The following is a 25,750-nucleotide window of genomic DNA, read 5'->3' on the forward strand; positions in this document are numbered from 1 at the left end:
GGGAGGCAGAGGTTACAGTGGGCCAAGATCACGCCACTGCACTCCAGCCTGGGCAACAGTGTGAGACTCCATCTCAAAAACAAAAACAAAAACAAAAAACAAAAAACAAAACAAAACAAAACAAAAAGAAGTGGGAGAGAGACACATACACACACACACAAATAGTTTAAAAGTAAAAGAATAGAAAATACCATGCTAATATTCAAAGAAAACTGGAGTGGTTATTTAACATTAATATTAAATTATATTTTTATTAATCGTATTATTTCCAAAATTATTCTAACATTTTATTAGCTAATATTAAATTAATATTTTAATATTAGACAAAATAGATTTCAAAGTAGAGAACAATACCAGGGATAAAAAAGGTTATTTTATCAAAATAAAGTGGCCAATTCTCCCCAGATTGAGTTCTCGATTCAAGGTAATCCCAATGAAAATCTCAGCAAGCTTTTTTGTAAAAATTGACAAACTGCTGATTATAAAGTTCATATGGAAATGCAAAAGACCAAAGACCTAAAATAACCTTTTTTTTTCTTTTTTAAAAAAACAATGTTGGAGGACTTACAGGCCCCAATTTAAAACCTTACTCGAAAGCTACAATAATAAAGACAACGCATTGCTGGCAATGGTAAGTATATCGATCAACTAGACTGAGTTCAGAGTACAGTATTAAACCCTTATATTGATAGTAAATGTATTTTAGACAAAGGCGCCAAGGTAATTAAATGGGAGGAAAGATGGTCTTTTCAAGAAACGGTGCTGGGACAACTGGATGTCCACTTGTAAGAAAGATGATGTTAAACACTCACTTTACACCATATACAACAGTCATAGCTCTAAATGTAAAGCCCAAAACTATAATACATCTAGAAAAAAATGTAGAAAAAAATACTTGTGATCTTGGTTTAGGCAAAGGTTTCTCAGATACAATATCAAAGCATGATCCATGTAAGAACTCATTGATAAATCAGAATTCATTAAAACTTAAAACTTCTGCTCTTCAAAAGATGGTGTCAAAAGAAGACAAGCCACAGATTGGAAGAAAATATCTGCCAAGAATATACCTGATAAAGAACTTGTATCTAGAATACATACAGAACTCTCAAAACTTAATGATAAGAAAATAAGCAGTCCCTTTAAAATACGCAGAAGGTATGACTAGGTGCTTCACTGAAAAAGAAAAATGACTGGCAAATTAACACATGGAAGGACTCTCAGCAGTAGTGATCAGGGTAATGCAATGAAAACTGCAATGAGACACCACAATACATCTAGCAGAATGGCTCAAATTAGAAAGACCGGCTAGATCAAATGCTGCTAGGAGTGTAAAAGAAGTAGAATTCATACACTGCTGGTAGGAATGTCAAATGGTAGAACCACTCTGGAAAAACAGTTTGGCAGTTGCTTAAAAAGTGAAACCTACACCTACTGTATGACTAGCTACTTGACTCTTTGGTATTTAACCAAGAGAAAAAAAAGTATCTATCCATGTAAGGACATGCAGTCAATGTGTGTAGTAATATCCCAAACTGAATAATATCCCCAAACTGGAAATGACCCAAATATTGACCAACAGGTGAACTGATAAACAAAGTGGGGTACACACAGTCCATGGAACACTACTGAGCAGTAAAAAGAAACGGGCTACTGAAACACAGAGCGACGTAGCTGAAGCTCATAGTAACAATGCTGTGAAAGGAGCCTGACAGGAGGAGGCCATGCTGTGTGGCTCCATTCACAGAGGTTTCCAGAAACTGCAAACGAATCGATAGTGGCAAACAGCAAGTCACTGGTGGCCAAGGACATGGGTAAAAGATGAGGAGTGAGGAGGGAGATATTACAAAGAGACACAAGGATACTTTTGCACAACTGGTAGCAATGATTCTTTTTTCCTTCTTTTTTTATTTCCATATAAAGGACCAGAAGCAATAACTTTCTCTTAGGAGGGGGTGTGTGTGAGAAAATTAGCTTTCTGAAAATACTGAGAACCAGCTATAACCTAAACCTAATTTTCTTTTTTCTTTCTTTCTTCTTTTTTTTTTTTTTTTTTTTTTTTTGAGGTGGGATCTCACTCTGTCACCAGGCTAGAGTGCAGTGGTGTGATCTCAGCTCACTGTGACTTCCTCCTCTCAGGCTCAAGCAATCCTCCCACTTTAGCCTCTTGAGTAGCTGGGACCATAGGCGTGCACCACCATGCCCAGCTAATCTAATTTTCTGTATTTTGGGTAGAGATGAGGTTTCACCATGTTGTCCAGCCTGGTCTCGAACTCCTGAGCTCAAGAGATCTGCCCACCTCAGCCTCCCAAAGTGCTAGGATTACAGACATGAGCCATTGCACCTGGCCTGATTTTTTTTTTTTTTTTTTTTTTTAGGAGAGAAGGTCTTGCTCTGTCACCTAGGGTGAAGTGCTGTGATGCGATCACAACTCACTGCAGCCTCAAACTCCTGGGCTCAAGTGATCCTCCTGCCTCAGCCTCCCAAGTAGCTACCATGCTCAGCTAATTTAAAGCATCTTAAAATTTATGTAGAGATGGGGTCTTGCTATGCTGCCCAGGCTAATAATCTGATTTTTAAAAATATTAGTCAACTGTATTTTGTGCCCTTTAAGCAAAAAAAGAAAGTAACTGAAATTCTAGCCATTTTATGGCATTATCATGTAACCTACATAGTATTTTCTTAAATAGTGTGCAGCTGGATTCGAGTTTTATGTGTAAAAAAATGGAAGCACAAATGTTCTATCAGAAAACAGAGGTGAGTATTTAAATAATCTTGGAGCTGAGGACAGCCTGTCTAAGATGACACTAAGACAGAAACAACGAGGGACGTCAGTACAGGGGAAAGTCACCATAGAGAGTGGAGAAAGCTCTGCCACACATTGCTCAGGGCAGAGACAGGCTGAAAGCATTTTGGAAGGCAATCTAATAAAAGCTATTAAAAGTAAAAATGTAATATCCTCTATACTCAGTAATTACTCAGTAATTCCATACCTGAAAATCTGTCCCACAAAAATACAAGTACCAATACAACAGGACATACGTGCATGGCGTTCATTGCAGCTTTACTTTTAGAGGGCAACTGCACAACACACCCACATGTGGAACACAAATAGCTAGACTGGGACAGGCCTCTGTCAGGTGAGCTGCAGGGATCTCCACAAGCTGTTGCTGAGAGCAAAAAGCAAGAGGCAGGAAAGGAAAATTCTAAATCTATAAAATAAATAATGACAAAGTACATGTCTCTATGTGTATATGTACAGATATATATGGGCCTATATGAGACTGCATAATAAGTCAGAAGGAAAATATGGATATACAAGCTCTAGGCTGCTATCACGGGCTACCAAGAGCACTGGGATTGAGGGTGGAGGGCTGAGGTAGGTGTGAGAGAAGTGTCTACAATAAAAACAACATATATAATGTGATCCCATTTATGTAAACGTGTGTGTGCATAAAGAAATAAATTAGAGGATGGTTACCAAAATGTTAAAGATGGCTATTGCGGGGATATGGAGTTTTGAGTGACTTTTTACTTTGTTATTTACATTTTTATCTATTGTTTGAATTCTTTAGAAATATCATGTTATTTGTATAATTTCTTTTTTTTTTTTTTTTTTTGAGATGGAGTCTCGCTCTGTCGCCCAGGCTGGAGTGCAGTGGCGCCATCTCGGCTCACTGCAAGCTCTGCTCCCAGCTTCACACCATTCTCTTGCCTCAGCCTCCCAAGTAGCTGGGACCACAGGCGCCCACTACCACGCCCAGCTAATTTTTTTTGCATGTTTCATAGAGACGGCGTTTCACTGTGTAAGCCAGGATGGTCTCGATCTCCTGACCTTGTGATCCACCCACCTCAGCCTCCCAGAGTGCTGGGATTACAGGTGTGAGCCACCACACCCAGCTGTTATTTGTATAATTTTAAAAAGCCATTTTAAGGCCAGGCGCGATGGCTCACACCTGTAATCCCAGCACTTTAGGAGGCCGAGGTGGGCGGATCACAAGGTCAGGAGATCGAGACCATCCTGGCTAACACGATGAAACCCTATCTCTACTAAAAATACAAAAAAATTAGCCAGGCATGGTGGCGGGCGCCTGTAGTCCCAGCTACTCGGGAGGCTGAGGCAGGAGAATGGCGTGAACCAGTGAGGCAGAGCTTGCAGTGAGCTAAGATCGCGCCACTGCACTCCAGCCTGGGCGACAGCGAGACTCCATCTCAACAACAACAACAACAAAAAAAAGACATTTTAAGTACGGCAAACCAGAATATATATCTTAAAAGTTAAAAGGCAAAAGAAAATTGGAGGAAAATAATTCAACATTTTATAAAGGGTTAATTTTTATTATATAAAGAGCTTTTCCATACCAATATGAAAAAATAAACACCCTCCAGAGAAATGGGCAAATGACATGAACAGGCAATTCAAAGAAGAATAATTGTTTCATGTAGTCAACCTCAACAAATATTTAAAGAAATGGAAATTGAAAAAATGAGTCAGGAAAGTAATCAAAACGAAAATTCCTTGTGTTGGCAAGGATTAAGGGACCAAGCATTTCACACACTATGTGGTGGGAATGTTATTTTGGCGGAGAGGCTAATTTGGCAACATAAAGCCTTAAAAATACATATATACTGTGACTCAGAAATCCTATCTCTAGGAATTTACGCTATAGAAATCAACAGAAAAAAGTACCAAAAATGTTCATGGTATTGGTTATGGTATTGCTATTGAAGTTTGTATGGTATTGCTATGATAATGTACAGGAATGTTTATGGTATTTCTATAAAATAATTAAAACTGCAAACAATCTAAATGACCATCAATAGGGGCAGCCATTAAATGGAATACAATGCAGCTGTTAAAAAGATGACACAAACTTCCAGTTAAATGTCATGGCTGAATGCACATGTTATGTTTACATCCCATCTTTCCAAAAGTTCAACTGAAATAACAGAAAAATAAATAGGTAAAATTAGAGCTTCACTGAGAACCTGGGAGGAGTGCTACTCACAAACCAGACCCTTCAGAAACTTCTGGAAGAGAATAAAACACAGCAAGAGATTTACTGAAAATGTAATGGGAAAAGAAACTTACAACTGCATAAAAACAAAAGCAAGGACCTCCACTAAAAGTTTCTCAGCAGAATTCCTAAATAACTCTTAGATAAGAAGTATCAACTAAGAGAAACTACAGCAGTTGTGGTTGGTTGAGAAATTAGCCCAAGGGTAACGTGGCAGCAGTGCCTGCATTCAGAGGAGATGGCACTGGTATTCACATGGATATTGGTGCTGGTATTGGTATTCACATTACTATTGCTATTACTACCACTCTTCGCTAGATAAAGACCCCAGAAGAGCTCCCTAAAGTGCAAGGCCAGAGACAGCTGGCAGCCTGAGAGCTGACTGACCAAGAGTGGGTGTCCATGCACCCAAGAGGCCACACGATCAGCGCAAACTCACCCCATCCCGGCCTCTCTTCCTCTTCCTCACACAGTCACCTGAGTGTGTCCCTCTGCCTGCATGCACTCGGTACATCATCTATGCAAATGCATGGGTGAAGGCCTGACCATTAATGGAGGGAACCCACGGGACAGACACGTTACGGAGGGAAGGGAAAGATGACTAACATTTGCTCATTCTGTAAACCTCCACATACTTGTATTTCTTTACCATGAATACATATTCATATTTATATATATATGTTAGTGTGTACTTAAATAATTCACATATTTAATTCATATATTTAAATATAGATTCAAATCAATATTTATTAATGTAGAATGATATCAAGAGATGTTAAAATAAGAAAGCATAATATAAAATAGCATGGCTTTATTTTTGTAGAAAAAATTGTATTTTTTTTTAGACAGAGTCTCGCTCTGTCACCCAGGCTGGAGTGCAGTGGTGCTATCTCGGCTCACTGCAAGCTCCACCTCCTGGGTTCACACCATTCTCCTGCCTCAGCCTCCCTAGTAGCTGAGACTACAGGCACCCGCCACCACGCCCAGCTAATTTTTGTGTTTTTAGTAAAGACGGGGTTTCACCATATTGGCCAGGCTGGTCTCGAACTCCTGACCTCGTGATCCACCGCCTCGGCCTCCCAAAGTGCTGGGATTACAGGCATGAGCCACCGCGCCTGGCCTAAAAAATTGTATTTTATAAATATATGTGTTTAGCAAAAAGCGTGGAAAGATAGACACCACAGTTCTGCACGGTGGATAACAAGTGACTTATTACTATTTTTATTTCTTTTCTGTATCTAAGGAGTTTTCTATAATGAGAAATTAATCATGAGTCTTTTTTAGTTCAAAATACAGAGCCATTTAGAAAGTTAATTGCTTTAAGTGTGATGCAAGCTGCATCATAAGTTCAAGGGAATTTAGAGCTTTTTTTTTTTTCTTCATCAGAGATACAGCTTCAACAACCACCAAAAAATGGAGCTGTTCATCATAGCATCAGATACTTCAACACATTTCTGGAAATCAGAAGCCACCTGTCTGGCACAAATCTGAAAATGAAGATGTGGTAGGGGTGTCCTTTTTGCCTGTACACTGGAGTGCAAGGGTTTCTGGGTGTGAAGCCCCCCTCTTGCTAACTCAGCACTTCACGAGAAGAGACCCCATCTGTCTTGTTCTCCTGCTATGTTCTCAGAATAAACAGAATAAAACACAACATATCAGTATGAAGTCCCCTCTTGGAAACAGAAAGTGCACAGGCAAAACATATGGAGAAAAAACTTCAATAGCAAGGCAGGAAAATGGCGTTTAACAAAGACAGTTGTTTAAACAACTTACAGGATGCTTGGCTGAAAGTCTTCCAGTCACAGTTCCAGTCTGATTCCACACAGAGGAAATGGAGCCCTTTATTAGTTAAAAAGAATCAGTGTAAACTCTGGCAATGCTATGTGAAGTTAAGAATGTGGCAGAGCCTCCACTCACAACATGCAACACTCGCTGCTCCTCCAGAGGCCAACAAGCTGCTGGCCCTAAACTTCCAACCCTGAAATGTCCTTGGGGTTACAAAACTCCTGACATGTGATCAGGGAAGGCTGAAGAAGGAGGTTTCCCCCTAACCCATGTAGGAACTGCCATAAGACTTTATGTCACTTACAAATCCCATGCATGGGGAGAGGAAGAGCTGTTGGGCTGTGGGGAGCTTGGTGTGGGCTCGAGGTGGGACTGTGCGTCACAGACAGGTTCTGTCACTTGCTGTGTGAACTTGAACGAGTCACAGAACATCTCTTGACTGCAGTCTCCTCAAGTCTGAACTAAAACAGTAACATCTTCCTCAAATGAGTCCAGACAGAGATGCAATCGTGGATGTGAAAGCAGGTCAGCTAGAGCTTCCTCATAAACAGAGGGTTTCAAGGCATAACATCAACCTATGCTGCAAGGGGACCTAAATGATGCCAATATCATGGCTCATAGTTTCAAGAATATTAGATTATTTCGGCTGGGTGCGGTGGCTCACGCCTGTAATCCCAACATTTTGGGAGGCCGAGGCGGGCGGATCACGAGGTAAGAGTTTGAGACCAGCCTGGCCAATATAGTGAAACCCTGTCTACTAAAAATAGCAAAAATTAGCTGGGCGTGGTGGCGGACACCTGTAATCCCAGCTACTTGGGAGGCTGAGGCACGAGAATTGCTTGGAGCCGGGAGGCAGAGGTTGCAGTGAACTGAGATCCTGACACTGCACTCCAGCCCGGGTGACAGTGCAAGACTCTGTCTCAAAAAAAAAAAAAAAAAGAATATTAGACTATTTCATCATTTACTAAAATTACAAAGGTTCTATATGTATCTGAACTCATACAAAAACCACAGTCCTAATTACAGTATCTTTTTGTAAAGTTTGTTACCTTTTTCATGCAAGCTAGTAATCCATCTACAAAGGTTGACTTGATCTTGTGAACCTAAGGTGGAAAGACAAGAATAATCATTTTCTTTAAGTCTTAAGTCTTTTTTTGTGGGGGGAAGGAGTCTCGCTCCATTGCCCAGGCTGGAGTGCAGTGGCGTGATCTCAGCTCGCCGCAACTTCTGCCTCCTGGGGTCAAGTGATTCTCTTGCCTCAGTCTCCTGAGTAGCTGGGATTACAGGCATGCACCACCATGCTCGGCTAAGTTTTATATTTTTAGTAGAGACAGGGTTTTGCCATGTTGGCCAGGCTGGTCTCGAACCTCTGACCTCAGGTGATCCGCCCACCTCAGCCTCCCACAGTGCTGGGATTACAGGCGTGAGCCACTGTGCCCGGCCTAAGTCTTTAAACAGGAATAGTGTGAATGGTGTTTCACAGAGTGCCGGGCACGTGCTGCTACTATCACCTCAGATGACTCCGAGAGGCCCTGGAATGACCTTAGGTGGTACCAGGATTAAATAACACTGACCCACAGAGAAAGATGTCATTCCACTCTTTAAAAATAGATCTATTAATTCTAGAATCATTCTAGATTTACAGGAAATTTGCAAAGATAAACAGATAAACAAATACCCTGACACAGTGTCTCCTCTGGTGGCCCCTTTACATCGTTGCAGGGAGAAAGGGCCAGGCTGGAGCCACTGTGCTCCCTCACAGCTGCCAGGCCCTCAGGATACAGCAGGCCACAGACTCAGTGAATACTAGGACCTATGCTGTGGGCAGTGGCAAAAGCTATAAACGTGGTTCACAACCAAAAGAGAACTTTGGAAGGAAATGGCAGGTGTGTGAACAGAGAAAGGGAATCACCAGGGGAGGGAAGGGGGCCACTCAAGAAATCCCTGGCAAATGTAAATGCAAGATGACATAACACTGCTACGGTATGGTCTTGGCAGACCTAGAAGCCAGGGAGGGGTTGTGGGAGGCTTCGAGACTAGGTACTGCTGGGCGTCTCCTGCACACCGATGACACACAGCCGTGGCATGCCACCTACTTCCTTCTGATTCCTCATTGTCTTCTTCCATTTTGACTCCTGGGGTTCACGAGTGGGGCTGATTGCAGACTTCGGTAAAATCACATGGGGTGCAAGTAAACAGTGCCAGTACAAGGTTAACCTGACAAAACTCTATTCCCCTGAGAACACTGGGAGGGCTACTTCAGCCATTATGGATTTGTGTTGACAGACACAGGGCCGTATGGTTCCCCCTCATCGCCTTTTACCTTTTACGTACAAAAAAATTAACTTACCTGCCTGTATTCCAAAATTATCTTGGGTAATGGATGAAGGTCTCGCAGAGCATTTAACTAAACATGAAAATAGATACTACCAATGTAATTCGTTCATTTTAACATTTTAAACACGTATTTTCATCTGGAGAAAGTCCTCGTAATAAATGGTCTAATTGAGCATATTTTCCAAAATAAAGATGCATAATAAACTCAAGTTTATCAAGTGTCTTAATCCTAACCCCTTACAAAACCATTCTGATGTCTACATGGGCACTAAAAACACCTCAGATAAGCTTGGAAATAAGATTCCTCTTGAGATTTAAGTTAGCGAAATCTAAATCCAGGGTAGGTAAAATAACATGTCAGTGCCTACAAACGTATAGCTCGATATCTGCATAATTTCAGGGAGGGAGTAATGGATTACGAGTTTAAAAATTAACTTTAAAAATCAAAATATAACATACTTATAGGAAAGTGCAAGAGAGTAAGAAAAGTTTGTTAATTATCACAAAGTGAGCACAGTTGTTAACCACCACCCACAGCAAGCAACGAAACATTCCAATCTCCCCAGGAGGCACTGGCTCCTTCCCCAGAGCTAACCACCACCTGGACTTCTACCACAGGTTACCTGTTTCCTGTCATTGGTCCAATATCATTTTTGGGGGTTCATCAATATATGAAGCAGTATTTCATCTATTTGCACTGCTGTGTAGTATGCAAGTGCATGAATGTAGAACATTACCCATTCCACCTTTGATGGATACGTGTTTTTTTCCACCTTAGGGCTATTATGAATAATGCTGGTACAGAGATTTTAGTTAATGTATGTTCACAGTTCTGTGGAATACGTACATGAAGAAGCGGGAAACTGCTGCATCAACTTTAGCAGAGATACTGCCAGTTCTCCAAAGTAAACGTACCTGTTTATACCCCTTTCAGCAAAACATAAAAGTTCAGGCTGATCCACATTTTTGCCAATGTGTGTCATCACTGGTGTTAATTTTAGCTGTTCTGGTAAATGAGAAGTGATCTCTCACTGTAGTTTTAGCTTGTTATTTCCCCAGTGACTAACGCTGTTGGACACTATTCATATATTTGACTAATTGTATATCTTCTTTCATTAAGCCCCTGTTCGTGTCTTTTGCTCACTTAAAAAATTGGTTTGTGTGTCTTTTTCTCCTTGGGTTGTAGAAATTTGTTATTCTGGACAGTTTTTTGGTCTGTTATATTTATTGGAAATATCTTCTCTCCTTCTGTGGCTAGCTTTTTTAACTTTTAATTTTTTTTTTTACATAAGGTCTTGCTCTGTTCCCCAGGCTGGAGTGAAGTCGTGCAATCATAACTCACTGCAACCTTAAACTCCTGGGTTCAAGTGATCCTCCCCTACCTCAGCCTCCCAAGTAGCTGGACTACAGGTGCACACGACCATGTCTGGCTAATTTTTTAAATTTTTGGCAGAGATGAGGTCTCGCCATGTTGCCCAGGCTGGTCTTAAACCCCTGGCCTCAAGTGATCCTCCTGCCTTGGCCTCCCAAGGTGTTGGTATTACAAGCATGAGCCACAGTACCTGGCTTTTTCACTTATTTAATGATGTCTTTTCATAATTAGAAATTTTTAATTTGATTGTTGTCCTGTTTATCAAGTTTTCCCTTTATGGTTGATGCATTTGCTGTCCTACATATGAATGTTTACCTACCTCAAGGCCTTAAAGATGTCCTCTTGTTATATTTTCTCCAATCTTTACTATTTTGCTTTTGATATTTAGATACACAATTCACCTGGAATTTATGTTTGTGTGCTGCATGAAATGGGGGTCAAGATGCACTGGTCCTTTATGTAACAAGCCCTCCTTACTTAATGCTTTGCAGTGATGCCCTGTGAGACACACTCTCTCTCCCTCTCTTTCTTTTTGAGACAGGGTCTCGCTCTGTCACCCAGGCTGGAGTGCAGTGGTACTGAGAGGTGACAGCGTGCTGGCAGTCCTCACAGCCCTCCCTCGCTCTCGGCGCCTCCTCTGCCTGGGCTCCCACTTTGGCGGCACTTGAGGAGCCCTTCAGCCCACCGCTGCACTGTGGGAGCCCCTTTCTGGGCTGGCCAAGGCCGGAGCCGGCTCCCTCAGCTTGCAGGGAGGTGTGGAGGGAGAGGCACGAGCAGGAACCGGGGCTGCATGGGGCGCTTGCAGGCCAGCTGGAGTTCAGGGTGGGCGTGGGCTTGGCGGGCCCCGCACTCGGAGCAGCCGGCCGGCCCTGCTAGCCCGGGCAATTAGGGGCTTAGCACCCGGGCCAGCGGCTGCGGAGGGTGTACTGGGTTCCCCAGCAGTGCCAGCCCACCGGCGCTGTGCTCGGTTTCTCACCCGGCCTTAGCTGCCTTCCATCAGGGTAGGGCTCGGGACCTGCAGCCCGCCATGCCTTAGCCTCCCACCCCCTCCGTGGGCTCCTGTGCGGCCAGAGCCTCCCCGATGAGCGCCGCTCCCTGCTCCACGGCGCCCAGTCCCATCGACCACCCAAGGGCTGAGGAGTGCGGGCGCATGGCACCGGAACTGGCAGGCAGCTTCACCTGCAGCCCCTGTGCGGAACCCGCTGGGTGAAGCCAGCTGGGCTCCTGACTCTGGTGGGGACGTGGAGCACCTTTATGTCTAGCTCAGGGATTGTAAATACACCAATCGGCACTCTGTATCTAGCTCAAGGTTTGTAAACACATCAATTAGCACCCTGTGTCTAGCTCAGGGTTTGTGAATGCACCAATCGACGCTCTGTATCTAACTACTCTGGTGGGGACTTGGAGAACCTTTGTGTGGACACTGTATCTAGCTAATCTGGTGGGGAGGCAGAAAACCTTTCTGTCTAGCTCAGGGATTGTAAATGCACCAATCAGCGCCCTGTCAAAACAGACCACTCAGCTCTACCAATCAGCAGGATGTGGATAGGGCCAGATAAGAGAATAAAAGCAGGCTGCCGGAGCCAGCAGTGGCAACCCGCTCTGGTCCCCTTCCACACTGTGGAAGCTTTGTTCTTTCCCTCTTTGCAATAAATTTTGCTACTGCTCACTCTTTGGGTCCACACTGCTTTTATGAGCTGTAACACTCACTGCGAAGGTCTGCAGCTTCACTCCTGAAGCCAGCGAGACTACCAGCCCACTGGGAGGAATGAACAACTCCAGACGCGCCGCCTTAAGAGCTGTAACACTCACCGCGAAGGTCTGCAGTTTCACTCCTGAGCCAGCAAGACCACGAACCCACCAGAAGGAAGAAACTCCAAACACATCCGAACATCAGAAGGAACAAACTCCAGACGTACCACCTTAAGAGCTATAACACTCACCGCGAGGGTCTGCGGCTTCATTCTTGAAGTCAGTGAGACCAAGAACCCACCAATTCCGAACACAGTACCATCTTGGCTCACTGCAACTCCACCTCTGGAGCTCAAGCTTTCCTCCTGCCTCAACCTCCAGAGTAGCTGGGACTACAGGTGCATGCCACCATGCCCAGCTAATTTTTTTGTTTTTTGTAGGGATGAGGTTTTGCCATGTTGCCCAGGCTGGTCTTGAACTCCTGGACTCAAGCAATCCTCCTGCCTTGGCCTCCCAAAGTGCTGGAATTACAGGCATGAGCCACCATGCCCGGCCCGATTTTCTTTATTTTTTTTTTTACCTTTAAGCTCTGTTGGACTTGATGTTTGTGGATTTTCTATCTTGGTCCATTGGCCTATTTACTGACCCTCGAGTCAACACCACATGGTATTGCTTAATTAATTCCTAGTAATTCCTATTGCCTTATAAGTAGTCTTGATATTCAATAGACTATGTCCTTAAATAGTGATCCCCCCCCACCCAGATTATTTTGGCTCTTTTTAGTGTTTACTATTTCCATAGAAATCTGAGAATCAACTTTTCAGTTCCTACCAAAAAAAAAAAAAAAAACTCCTGCCAGGATTTTAATTAAAATTGTCTAGAATCTATAAATCCACTTGGGGGAGAACTGATTATATGATTTTGATGTAATAGGTGAACAATTAAATCATAGTGCTCTCTGAATAAAGACTGAGAACACAAGAGTTGTGGCCATAAAACATTAACAGTGGGAGGTATCTTGCCTCAGTATAATCCAGAATTGCAGTTTTTGTAGAAAAGCTATCCCTAGGTGGGTGAAAGTGCATGGAAATACTTAGCCAAGAAAACAGCTTAAGATCATCTAACTCTCCTTATCTTGATGACTTACTCACAAAATAACTTTCTAACCAATAGTCTCCCAGTATATCTTGACTTGAGCAGCCTGAGAACACTGCTCGCACTAACCGTGTACAGAGCACTGAGTGCTGGCTGAGGGCCAGAGGTGGAGGGCCGTCGGCCGCCATGGCTCCGCGGGCTCACCAGCGCTCTGCGCCAGCTGCAGACACCACATTCGTCTGACCTCCCTTCTCACTCATTTCCCGCTGGTGCCTCTTCTCTCACTGACCTTTAAAGATCAGTTTCTCAGAGTTTAACTCTGTGGTTATCTATGCTGGCTGCGTATCGCAATCAACAGGGAGCTTCAAAAGCAGGCCCATGACTAGGCTCCCCCGCCCAATTCTGACTCGGGGGATCAGCTGTGGGCCTGGGCATCCGTGTTTTCCAAATCTCCAGGCAGGGCAGAGGACCATTATCCCAGGGCGACTTTAGTAAAAATCAGCTGGCAGCTTCCAAGTGTGGATTCCCAGCATGGGACTTGTCTTGAGCCCCGTCCCACAGGCCCAACTGCTGTTTTGTGATACGGCACATCAATGTGTCACATGCACTTCTGTCCTAGCATATCCAAGGCTGAACACTTGACCTCCCCCTCCATAAACAGTTCCTGTTCCAGTTTCCCTGAGTAGTGGCTGTATCTATTTGCCCAAGTGCACAACTCAGAAAACTCAAAACTACTCCACATGCTGACTTCTGTTCACACTCACATGAACTTATCAGAAGGTCCTTTCTGTTCTAAAAATCCTCTAAAAATCCATCTGCTTTCCATCTGCTTTGCTCCATTTTCATTGCCATGACCTGGACTGCAGTGACAGCCTACTAATGAGTATCCCCCATTCTCCAACCAGCTAAAAGAGTGATCTTGGCTGGGCATGGTGGCTCACACATGTAATCCCAGCACTTTGGGAGGCAGAGGCAGGCGGATCGCCTGAGGTCAGGAGTTGGAGACCAGCCTGACCAACATGGAGAAACTCTGTCTCTACTAAAAATACAAAATTAGCCAGGCGGGGTGGTGCATGCCTATTATCCCAGCTACTAAGGAGGCTGAGGCAGGAGAATTGCTTGAACCCAGGAGGCGGAGGTTGCCATGAGTTGATATCACACCATTGCTCTCCAGCCTGGGCAACAAGAGTGAAACTCTGTCTCAAAAAAAAAAAAAAAAAAAAAAAAAAAGGCTGGGTGTGGTGGCTCACGCCTGTAATCCCAGCACTTTGGGAGGCCAAGGTGGGTGGATTACCTGAGGTCAGGAGTTTGAGACCAGCCTGGCCAACATGGTGAAATCCCATCTCTACTAAAAATACAAAAATTAGCCAGGCCTGGTGGTACACACCTGTAGTCCCAACTACTCGGGAGGCTGAGGCAGGAGAATTGCTTGAGCCTGGGAGGTGGAGGTTGCAGGGAGCTGAGATCGTGCCACTGCACTCCAACCTGGCCGATGGAGCAAGACTCTGTCTCAAAAAAAAAAAAAAAAAAAGAGTGATCTTATAAAAACATACCCAACACCTATTAGAATGGTGAAAATCCAGAACACCAACACCACCAAGTGCTGGCAAGGATGTGGAGCAACAGGAACTCTCATTCATTGTTGGTGGGAATGCAAAATGGTGCAGCTACCCTGGAAGACAGTTTGGTGGTTTCTTACAAAACTAAACGTACTCTTATCATTTCATCCAGCAATCATACTCTTTGGTGCTTGCCCAGATAAGCTGAAAATTTATGTCCACCTAAAAACCTACACACAGATATTTATCTCTGCTTTGTAATTGCCAAAACTTGGAAACAACCAAGATGTTCTTCGTAGGTAAATGGAAAATAAACTGTGATACATCCACGCAATGGAATATTATTCACTGCTGAAAATAAATGAACTATCAGGCTGTGAAAAGACATGGAAGAAACTTAAGTGCCTACCACTAAGTGAAATAAGTCAATCCGAAAAGGCTACATACTGTGATTCCAATTTTATAACATTCTGGAAAAGGCAAAACTGTGGAAACAGTAAAAAGCACAGTGGCTGTCAGGGGCTGGTGGGAGGGAGGGAGGAATAGGCAGAGCACAGGATTTTTAGGGCAGTGGCGCTGCTCTGTATGATGCTGTAATGGTAGATATATGTCATCATACATTTGTCTAAACCTACAGAATGTCTAACACCAAGAGTGAACCCTACACCCAAGAGCAGTCCAAGAGTATACTGTGTAACTACGGACTCTGGGCGATAACGATGTGTCAGTGTGGGTTCACTGACTGTAACAATGGTACCATTCTGTCGAGGATGTTGATAGAGGGGGAGCCTGTGCATGTGTGTACAGAACAGGGAGTACAGAACAGGGAGTATGGGAACCCTCTGTACTTTCTGCTCAATTTTACTGTGAACCTAAAACTAAAAAATAGTCTTTTTTTTTTTTTTTGAGACAGTGTCTCACTCTGTTGCACAGAATGGAGGGCAGTGGTATAATCACTGCTCAGTGCAGCCTTGAACTACTGAGCTCAAGTGATCCTGCCACCTCAGCCTCACGAATAGCTGGGACTACCAGCATGCAGCACCATACCTGGCTAATTTTTAAATTTTTTGTAGAGACATTGTCTCACTATGTTGCCCAGGCTGGTCTTGAACTCCTGGCCTCAAGTGATCCTCCTGCCTCGGCCTCCCAAAGTGCTGGGATTATAGGCGTGAGCCACCATACGTGGCCATTAAAGTCTATTTTTTAAAAATCTAAGATCATAGTTGCTCCCTTACTTAAACAATTCCAAGGCTACCCATTTTTCTAAAAATCTACATTCCTCCCCATGGCCCGCAAAGCACAGCAGAATTGGGTCCTTGTTCACCTCAACCCCATCCCTCCCATTCTTCTCAGTCACAAGGCTCCAGCCTCAGCCCCTGAGCAGCCTGAGCCTTTTCCCATTGCAAGGCCTTGTTCTTATTCCTTGCATAGGCACTTCCTGATCTTCGAGCTTCAGCTTACACATAATTCCTTAGGGTTCTCTCTGGACCACTCAGTCTGGAGTGTGTCACTCTCCCTGTTATTACCTTAATGGCTCTTATCCTGCTGGATGGTTCTTATAATATCTAATTTTAGGTGTCAACTTGACTGGGTTATGAGATAATGAGACAGCTGGTAAAGCATTATTTCCGGGTGTGTCTGTGCAAGTGTTTCCAGAGGAGGCTGGCATGTGGGTTGGTGGACTGGGCAGGGAAGACCTGCGTCAATGTGGGCAGGGACTATCCAATCAGCTAGGGGCCTAGTTAGAATGAAAACCAGAGGAAAGGGGAATTCACTCACTCTTCTGGATCTGGGATACCCTTCTCCTACCTTTGGACATCAGAATTCCAGACTCTCCAGTGTTTGGACTCTAGTACACACACTGGTGACACTCAGCCTTGGACTCACAGTTACACCGTCAGCTTCCCTGTCCCAAGGCTTTCAGGCTTGGACTGAGCCACACTATCAGCTTCCCTGGGTCTCCAGCTTGCAGAGGGCCTATCGTGGGACTTCACAGCACCCCCAACTGCGTGAACCAATGTCCCTAACAAATCCCCTCTCATATACCTATTATCTGTATCTATATCTGCATATATCCTACCGGTTCTGTTTCTCTAGAGAACCCTGTTATAGTTCCTCGCTGGAATAGATATTCCATGATGATAAAGACCTTTTCCCCACTAAACCATCAACGGTGTCTAACACAGAGCCAGGGCCACAATAGTGTTTGCTGAATAAAACAGGAAGGGCATCTGTCCTGCTCACGGCTGTATCCCACATACCGGATGCCCAGCAGTGGGTCAGTGCACACACATGACCTGGAGACCCCATCACTTCAGTTAGTCAAGGGGTCTCAGAAGCAACTCCCAGAAATGATGAGTGGCTGGTCCAGGAATCCTGACCCCAAGGCTGGACCACCTTCCCAGAGTTTGAACTCCTTATGATATTCTGAGAACATGTGACTTCACTGCAGAAAAAAAACACCAAAGCTTCCTTCAGTTCGTTAGGGAGGGATCCTTGTTTCCCACTCATCATGTGCCTGCTGAGGGGAGAGAATTCCCACTATACCCCAGCAGGAGTGAGTGGACCAGCTAGGTACCACAGGACTCTAAACTACACTGCACAGGTACAAGGGGACATGTGTTCTTCAGCCCACGAGGAGCATCTGAGAACCCTGAGGTGAGTGTCAAAGAACTGACATTGCATAGATTGTGTTCTCTTATCACACTTCATTTAATTTAGAAATCAAGGCCAGGCATGGTGACTCATGCCTGTAATCCTAGCACTTTGGGAAGCTGAGGTGGGCAGGTCACCTGAGGTCAGGAGTTTGAGACCAGCCTGGCCAACATGGGGAAACACCATCTCTACTGAAAATACAAAAATTAGCTGGGCGTGGTGGCAGGTGCATATAGTCCCAGCTACTCAGGAGGCTGAGGCAGGAGAATCGCTTGAACCTGGAAGGGGGAGGTTGCAGTGAGCTGAGATTACGTCACTGCACTCCAGCCTGGGTGACAAGAGCAAGACTCTGTCTCAAAAAAAATTTTTTTTTAGAAATCAATAACAAAAACTATCTGGGAATCCCCCACACATTTGGAAATGTTAAGACACACTTCCAAACAACTCGATGGTCAAAGAATTATAACAGAAATGAGAAAATATGTAGAGTCAAACAATGAGAAAAAAATAATACATCTCAAAACTTGAAGGGTTCATTAGTGACTTCCTGAGCATCCACTATGTCCCAGGCATTGTACTAAGCACTGGGAACATCCCAGGAACAAAAGAAAAGTCATGCACTGTTAGGGCTACATGTAGTTGTGGGAACTGAGCAGCAGCAAATGTGTGTGTGACACAGGGGATACCATCAGCTTGTTTCCCCGACATCAAACATGGATTCGTGGAGGAAAAGGACAGGGAGGGGACAGGTGCTGGGGTGAGAGGAGCCGCAACGCTCACCAAGGCCTCCAGGAAGGGGGAAGGGAGGATGGAGAGAAGTCATGAGAAGAAATCTGAATCTTGAATTTGGCCATGTACCTGGCACAAGCCAATCTTTTCACATGCATGAATGAGCAACTTGACTTAGTTAAATCAAAGAGTGAGGCTAATATCATTTATGCTCATCATGTCTTTATGGGAGAAAAATGAGCTCCTCGTGAAAGCTGTTGTCTTAACAAGAGAGCACATCAGCACCAGAAGAGAGTGATGCATCCTTTCTTGCATTGTTGTTGTCTGGAGAGGGAAGGGAGTTGCAAAGGGAAGGGCAACAGTGCCAGCTGGTACCACGACAAAGGTGAGCTCAGGTGTAGGTGTGGGATGCGTGGCTTGCCCAGGCAGCGCCCCCTGCTGGAGCTCTGGGGCATGCTGCCCTTGTCCACTGTGTGGTGTTGAGACCCAAGCCTTAGTCTCCACAGCAAGATAGATGCTGCTTCCAGGAACCATCTTATATGACCCAGTGCTCCACGAACACACCACAGATGCTGAGTTCAGCACCAGGAGCTGGTTTGGTTCTGGGAACAAACTGAAGTCTTTGATCTGCACAACCTACATTCTAATGGAAAAAGCAAACACACACCTAAGATAAACTTTAGGTAGTGGTGAGTTGTGTGCAGAAAATAACTCAAGGTGAAGAAACAGCTGTGACTTGGGGCCTTACTGTAGACTGGGTGACCAGAGGTCTCCTGAACACAATGTTTAAGCTGACAATCAGAAGCAAGCAGGAAAAATTTGTGGCACGAGTCTGGGGACAGAGAAGGAGCTGGCGCACAGAGCTGCAGGCAGCTCAGCAGGCGCTGGAGTTGGGGGAGAGAGGAGGTGCCGGGCCAGGAAGGCACAGCCAGAGCATGGGCCTGGGGATATGCTCTGCAGCTCAGATTTGATGCTAAGTGCAATAGAAGCTACTGGAAGTCCTAGGGCAGTAACGTGACTTTTCCAATGCTTTTAAAGGATCACTCTAGGTGTGAAGGATGAGCAGCAGGGGCAAGAGTGGTTGGAGAGATCTAAGTGAGAAAGGTCTATGGTAGAGATGGGGGAATGGGGAAAAGGAGGCATGCTCAGGACCTATTTTGTGGGTAGAGACCTTGACACTCGCTGTGAGAGGAGGCGGAAGGAAAGTCAAGGACGACTCACAGGACTTTTCTCAGAATGGCCGATGCTTACTGGTCTTTTGAGAGCTTTTATGTCAGGCACGGTCCTAAGTGCTGTTTCACACAGACACATGGACACACACACACGCTGAAGCCTTACAAGATTCCAGTAGGGAAAGTACTATTATTATTTTTCTTTTATAGATCAGGAAACTGAGGCACAGAGCAGTCGAGCAATGTTTTCATGTTGTCCAAACCATGCTGGCCAGTGATGGCTGACCCCACCGCCCTTGTTCTTACTTACTACTCTGCACTGGCTCCCAAGGACCTGGAAGGAGGACGGGCCCTTCACTAAGGTGGAGAAAGCTTGAAGAAGAAGAGGATTTGGAAGAGGGCAGTTTCAAGTCCCTCCAGTGGAGCATCCTCTGCAGGAGTCCATTATTCACCCAGTAACTGTCCATTAAACCAGCAAAGGCCAAGTGCAGGCACAGTCAACGAGCTCAGGCTCCTTGAGGGCCTGTACTCTAAGACACCCTCACAGGGTGGAGACTGGAGGAATGTGGTGCCGGAGAGGGAATAGGGCCAGAGGAGACATCTTAGAAGGAAACCTTCCTCTGTTACAAAGTCGAATGCTGGACAGAGCACAGAAAGCACAAACTGGGGCCTCAGAAGCTGGTTCTCACCACAGTAACCAATATTCGCAATAACATGAATTCACTTATTTACTGACTTCCACTCTGTGTCTTTTCAGTAAAAGCACTCACTGGCTTCTGAATATCGATCTATACTCTCCCACTCCAACACAGCACAATCTCACTACTCCTTGTCTTCAAAAAAAATTGATTCCTCTCAAGAGAGGGGTAGGTAAAATTCTCTAAAATAAATCTGGGGAAAGAAGACTGATGACCCATTTCTAGTTCCTCTTGGGGACACGAAGCAAAGAGGTTGTGACTGGATTGTCAAGAAATTGCTTTTAAGAACAAAACTCCACCAAATTATGCTTTTCAGGAAGTCAAGCCAATTAACTGCTTCTGCAAAAGTGTACTGTCTGCCTCTCTCCCTTGGTCCATAGCGAGAAAAGCAACCTTGGTGTGGGGAGCCCCTCTTCTGCAGAAACTGCTGCCAGCATGAGGGGACGGCCTGAGAGTCTTGGGTGGGTCTGAAGGTCAGCACACATGTGGTGCAGACATGCTGTCATTCTAAAAAGAAAAAGGATAACTCTGAAACCTTACCACTGCTTCTGATGTGGACGGGTATTTCTGTAGCCCCGTTCTGGGGAGACTGTTCCTTTGACTCAGCAGGTGCAGCTTTAACTTGCCAAAGAGGATCTTCAACAAAGCAATTTACACATGGTGAGGGAATCTCACATTTGAGAGAAACAGAACATTACTATAGCAGAGCCCATGCCAACAGCCAGAGAAGACACACCCAAACAGACATTACAACATGCTTAAATTCTCATTTAGTACTTTTCTACAAGTTAAAGGCTTTGAAGTAATGAATCTCAATGTGTTCATTACTTGTGAGAGAACATGAAAAACTTCCTTTTCAGATAGTTGACATAAAATAATACTTATAAATTCAAAATAAATCTCCCTTTAACTCCTGAATAAGAAATACATTTTATGAAAGAACCAAAATTCAGCTTTACCTCTCGAAGCTGGTTATTGCTCATTATAAGAAACCGTTCTCCTGCAACAAAATGAGCTTCTTGCTCCAATTCCTTGAGACGAGCCTGAAAATATGATACACACAATTAATCTCATTCATAGTTTTCACAATTTAAGATTGTTTAATTTGTTCATCAAACAATTCTCAACAGCGAGATGGGCACGGTGGCTTATGCCTGTAATACCAGCCCTTTGGGAGGCTGAGGCAGGAGGATCACTTAAGACCAGGAGTTTGAGACCAGCCTGGGCAACATAGTGCGACCCCACCACTAAAAAAAAAAAAAAAAAAAAAAATTAGCCAGGCATGGTGGTGCACACCTGTGGTCCTAGCTACTTGGGAGGCTGAGGTGGGAGGACTGTATGAATCCGAGAGTTCAAGGTTGCAGTGAGTTATAACTGTGCCATTGCACTGCAGCCTGTGTGACAGTGAGACACTGTCTCAACAAACAAACACATACACACAAAATTCCCAAAGAAAGCTCTTAAAAGAGTAATAAATAACCTATAATTTATCAAAATAAGCATAAAAATACACATTTTGGCCAGGCACGGTGGTTCACACTGGTGATCCCAGCACTTTGGGAGGCCGGGGCAGGTGGGTGTCTTGAGCCCAGGAGTTTGAGACCAGCCTGGGCAACATAGTGAGACCTCATCTCTACAAAAAAATAAAAATAAAAATAAACATATTTTGCCTCATGGTGAAATACCTAGGCTCATAGAAGCATCCTCCCCCAAAGGTAAGAAAACAAACTTAAAGAAGTAAAAATAATGGGAAGGAAAGAATCAATTCTCCAACAATATTAAGACTAGAAAAGGGATCCAACATCACATAGAACAAGACAGAGGTAGAAAGTATAGGAAACAGGCTTGTATCCAGAATACATCAGGATATCCTATACATCAGTAAGAAAAAATATAAAAATGGGCAAAAGACTTGAGCAGATCCTTTACAAAAAGAAATTCCTAAAAGCTAATGATGCTATGAAAAGCTAATCGACCCCACTAATGTGAAATGTGACATACAAAATGATATCACTCTGGTCCAGAGCTCTAAAGTAGAGTCAGGGAGCCATTCTAAGGACTGCCTGCATGACCTGAAACGCTGAAAAACAAAAACAAAAAACAGGAACTTGCATTGAACCTCTGAACTGGGCCAAACTGCAATGACCACAACATCCTGGAAAACAGCTAGATTTTGCCAGTGCTGCACCTCCTGAAGAGCGACAACCAATGAGCTCAACGGACTCATGTACTAAGCCAACCGCCTCCACCAATGATAATTCTTTCACAACAACTGTGTATTCGCCCTTAGCTTCCTTTTAAAAATCTCAACTCCCCTTCCTCTCTTCAGAACACATATTGGCCTTTAGCTGAACCTGTGTCTCCTGAATTGCAGTTTCTAAGACCCCAGGAATGCCTTGTCTAACTGCTTTGCAGTCTGCTCTTTCACCTCTTCTTGGTTGACATTAGTAATCAGGAAAATAGAAAAAAAACTCATAATGAGATATCATTATAGCCTCACCAAAATGGCTACAATGTAAAAGTCTGATGCAGCCAGGGGAAATGAGGATGTGCAAGAATGGGATCCCGTATGCATTCTCATGGGTGAGACTCTGGGAAGCCATTGGGCATTATTGAATAAAACTAACAACAACTTCCCTGTGTCCCAGCAGCACTAGTCACCTCACAGCCCACAGAAACCTGTGCCCATGGGCACAGGGAATGCACTCAGAGGTACAGTGTGGTTTGTAATGACTGCCACTTGGAAACAACCACACGCCTATCGGCAGTGGGACAGAGACACCAAGGGCAGCACAGTCCACAACGGAAAACTCCACAGCACTGAGTGACACACAGAAACACAGGTGGAGCTGAGATGTAGAAGGCTGGGTAAAAGGCCACGTGTAAATCACTGTTTACTTACAGTTCAAAAGCAAAGCTAAACTACATTGTTTAGGCTTTGAAGTGGGAAAGCTAGAAAGAAAAGCAACAATGAAAAAAAGCTACAAAAGTGAGGGTTGCAGTTACTTTTGGCAGCAAGAAAGGGGTTCTGATAGGGAAAGCACACAGGACTCTGGAAAGTCTGTGCTTTGAACCAGGTGATGGTTATATTGGGGTTTCCTTTAAACATTTTATTTTGAAGATGCTCCTGGCATGTGGTTTAGCCTTTTTAAAAATTTGTGCAGATGTATGAGGTACATGAGAAAATGTATTACGTGTATACAATGTGTGGTGGTCAAGTCAGGGTATTCAGAGCGCCCATCATTCAAGTTCAATACCTTTTTGTTAAGTACAGTCATCCTACGCTGCTATCAAACACTGAATTTATTTCTTTTATTTTACTGTATGTTTGCACCCTTCAGCCCGCTTCTCTTCATCTTTGCCCCCTCCACTGCTCACCCTTCCCAGTCTCTGTGTCTATTTTCCCACTCTCTACCTACATGTGTTTTCTTAAGAAAACTAAGTAGAGCATTTTTAAGTATTTTTTCATGCATCTTTATACATCTCTGTATTTTTGTTTTTCAAGAAACCCAAGAATTCCTTCACCAAACTACAGGGGACAATGTCCCTGTAAGAAAAACGTAACTTTTGAGGAGGATCCTGAGGAGCCATTAAAGAACTCCCCGGACACACACGCACTAGATGCTGTTTAGGTCTTTTCAATGCTTGGTTCTCCCCTGCAGGAGTCAGAAAGAAGGAGAAACACTGTCAACACCAAACAAGGAAGAGAAGAAAAGGAGAATCTACTCTAGACCTGCCACTGGGAACAACTATCTCATGCAGGAAAGAGATGGCCAGTACAAACCATCTGGAATAATAACTTACCCCAAGAAGTGCTGACGTCTTCTCCATCTCCTCTTTGTTCACCTGAATGGCGTGGCTTTCCATCACTGTGATTCGAAACCCAAACCAGATCATATTTGCATTAATGTATCCTTTTTACTAAAGACTAAAATGCTTCGCTCCCTGATGAGGACAATAATGACTGCAACTGCCATTTACTCAGCACCTGCTGCATGCCAACCTCTGCACAGGATCTGTCAGGATCCCTGTGTCATACAGGCAAATGGGCACATTGACAGAGCTGGCCTTTGAGGTGGGAGTGGGCGAGGGGACTGCACTGGCCAGCCTGGCCCTTCCCACACTGTGAATGCCCCCTGGCTGACATGGTGCCCATCAGGACTTGCGGTCAAAGGCAAAGGCAGAAGAGAGCCCTGCATCAGTTCTTGCAGGAAGGTTCTCAAGGTTATAAGGACAGCAAACCAGAATGAGAGACAACCACTAACACATAAAACATCTAGAGAAGCCTACTCCTCCTGGGCCAGGCAGCACAGCAGGGATCCCATATGACCAAGATGTCAGAACCTCGAGTCTTTCCACACCAAGAGGGAATGCAGTCCAACCCCTCACTACAGAAAGGGAAAATAATAGGCTTGCTACCTCTCTGGTGCCCATGAAATATACTATCTACTCCTAAGTAAGGTATGGAGAAATATTCATCCCAAACAATATGAAGAACCCTCTAGAAAAATGGCTGTACTTCATCTTTATGGTAACTTACCTGCCAAAATTGGTATCAGAGGAAGCTCCAAAGTACAAAATAGTTGCCATAAACCATAATCCTGTTTAATAGGAAGAAATAACATCAATGTCAATTTAAATATTATTGTATCTGCATTTTGTTGAAAAGCCTACTTTTTTTTTTTTTTGAGACAGAGTCTTGCTCTGCTGCCCAGGTTGGAGTGCAGTGGCACGATCTCAGCGCACTGCAACCTCCACCTCCAGGGTTCAAGTGATTCTCCTGTCTCAGTCTCTTGAGTAGGTAGGACTACAGGCACTCCCCACCATGCCAGGCTAATTTTAAATATTTTTAGTAGAGACGGAGTTTCGCCATGTAGGCCAGGCTGGTTTTGAACTCCTGACCTCAAGTGATCTGCCCACCTTGGCCTCCTGAAGTGCTGGGATTACAGGCATGAGCCACCGCACCCAACCAAAAAGCCTAAATTTTGTTGAGCTAGAATTAAGGCGACCCCTATCATGGGCATGGCTGGTCTCCTACCCAACCTCGACTCCTCTTACTTGCTCTTCCTAATGAACTCTTATTTCCCTTAAGTAGGCTATTTTATTACCAAGATCTGGTAGAGATATTTAGAAATATAGATAGGTTCAAGTCAAACATTGGAAGTGGAAAGAAAGAAATAAAAAGAAATTCTGATAGGCCAAGCCCCATCCTCAATTTTCTTCACTCTTTTTCATTTTTAAGAGTGATTTAAGCATTTGTGGACTTTTAGTCTACCATTTTAATTTCAGAATAGGCTTACTGAATTCCCAAAATTTACCAATAATTCTCATTGATTTTTCACTGCCACTATGGATTAATTTGAGGAACATTAGAATCTTTATTCCAGGCCACCTCCCCTGAGAGCATGGAATCTCTATTTATCCGGGCCTTCCTGTGTTCTTCATGAGTCTCATTATTTTTATTTTTCCTGCTGCCATTAGAGAGTCCCAGGCTCCATCCTCCAACTCTTGCCCTCATGTTCTCTCCTGCCCCTCCAGACCCATTCTCTGCCCTGCCCTTGCCCATAAGGCGGGGCAGGCTCCTCCAGGTCACATCACCCGGGCCACTCCTCTGCTCTCAGATGGGGCATCGGGGGCAGGA

General features: G+C 44.2%; 1 protein-coding gene across 1 annotated transcript in view; it reads right to left on the reverse strand.

Annotated features, from left to right (window-relative positions):
• The window catches only part of POLN (DNA polymerase nu), a 154,065-nt gene that overhangs the window by 78,533 nt on the left and 49,782 nt on the right, over nucleotides 1-25,750 (reverse strand). The window contains exons 7-13 of the mRNA XM_063705148.1: nucleotides 24,650-24,710; nucleotides 23,914-23,978; nucleotides 21,069-21,152; nucleotides 20,650-20,745; nucleotides 9,151-9,207; nucleotides 7,850-7,903; nucleotides 6,789-6,854 (exon numbers count right to left, since the gene is read on the reverse strand). Coding sequence (XP_063561218.1) covers nucleotides 6,789-6,854; nucleotides 7,850-7,903; nucleotides 9,151-9,207; nucleotides 20,650-20,745; nucleotides 21,069-21,152; nucleotides 23,914-23,978; nucleotides 24,650-24,710 — 483 coding nt within the window. The remainder of the gene's footprint in view (nucleotides 1-6,788; nucleotides 6,855-7,849; nucleotides 7,904-9,150; nucleotides 9,208-20,649; nucleotides 20,746-21,068; nucleotides 21,153-23,913; nucleotides 23,979-24,649; nucleotides 24,711-25,750) is intronic.

Source organism: Gorilla gorilla, chromosome 3, assembly GCF_029281585.2.
Source record: "Gorilla gorilla gorilla isolate KB3781 chromosome 3, NHGRI_mGorGor1-v2.1_pri, whole genome shotgun sequence".
Taxonomy (NCBI): Eukaryota; Metazoa; Chordata; class Mammalia; order Primates; family Hominidae; genus Gorilla; species Gorilla gorilla.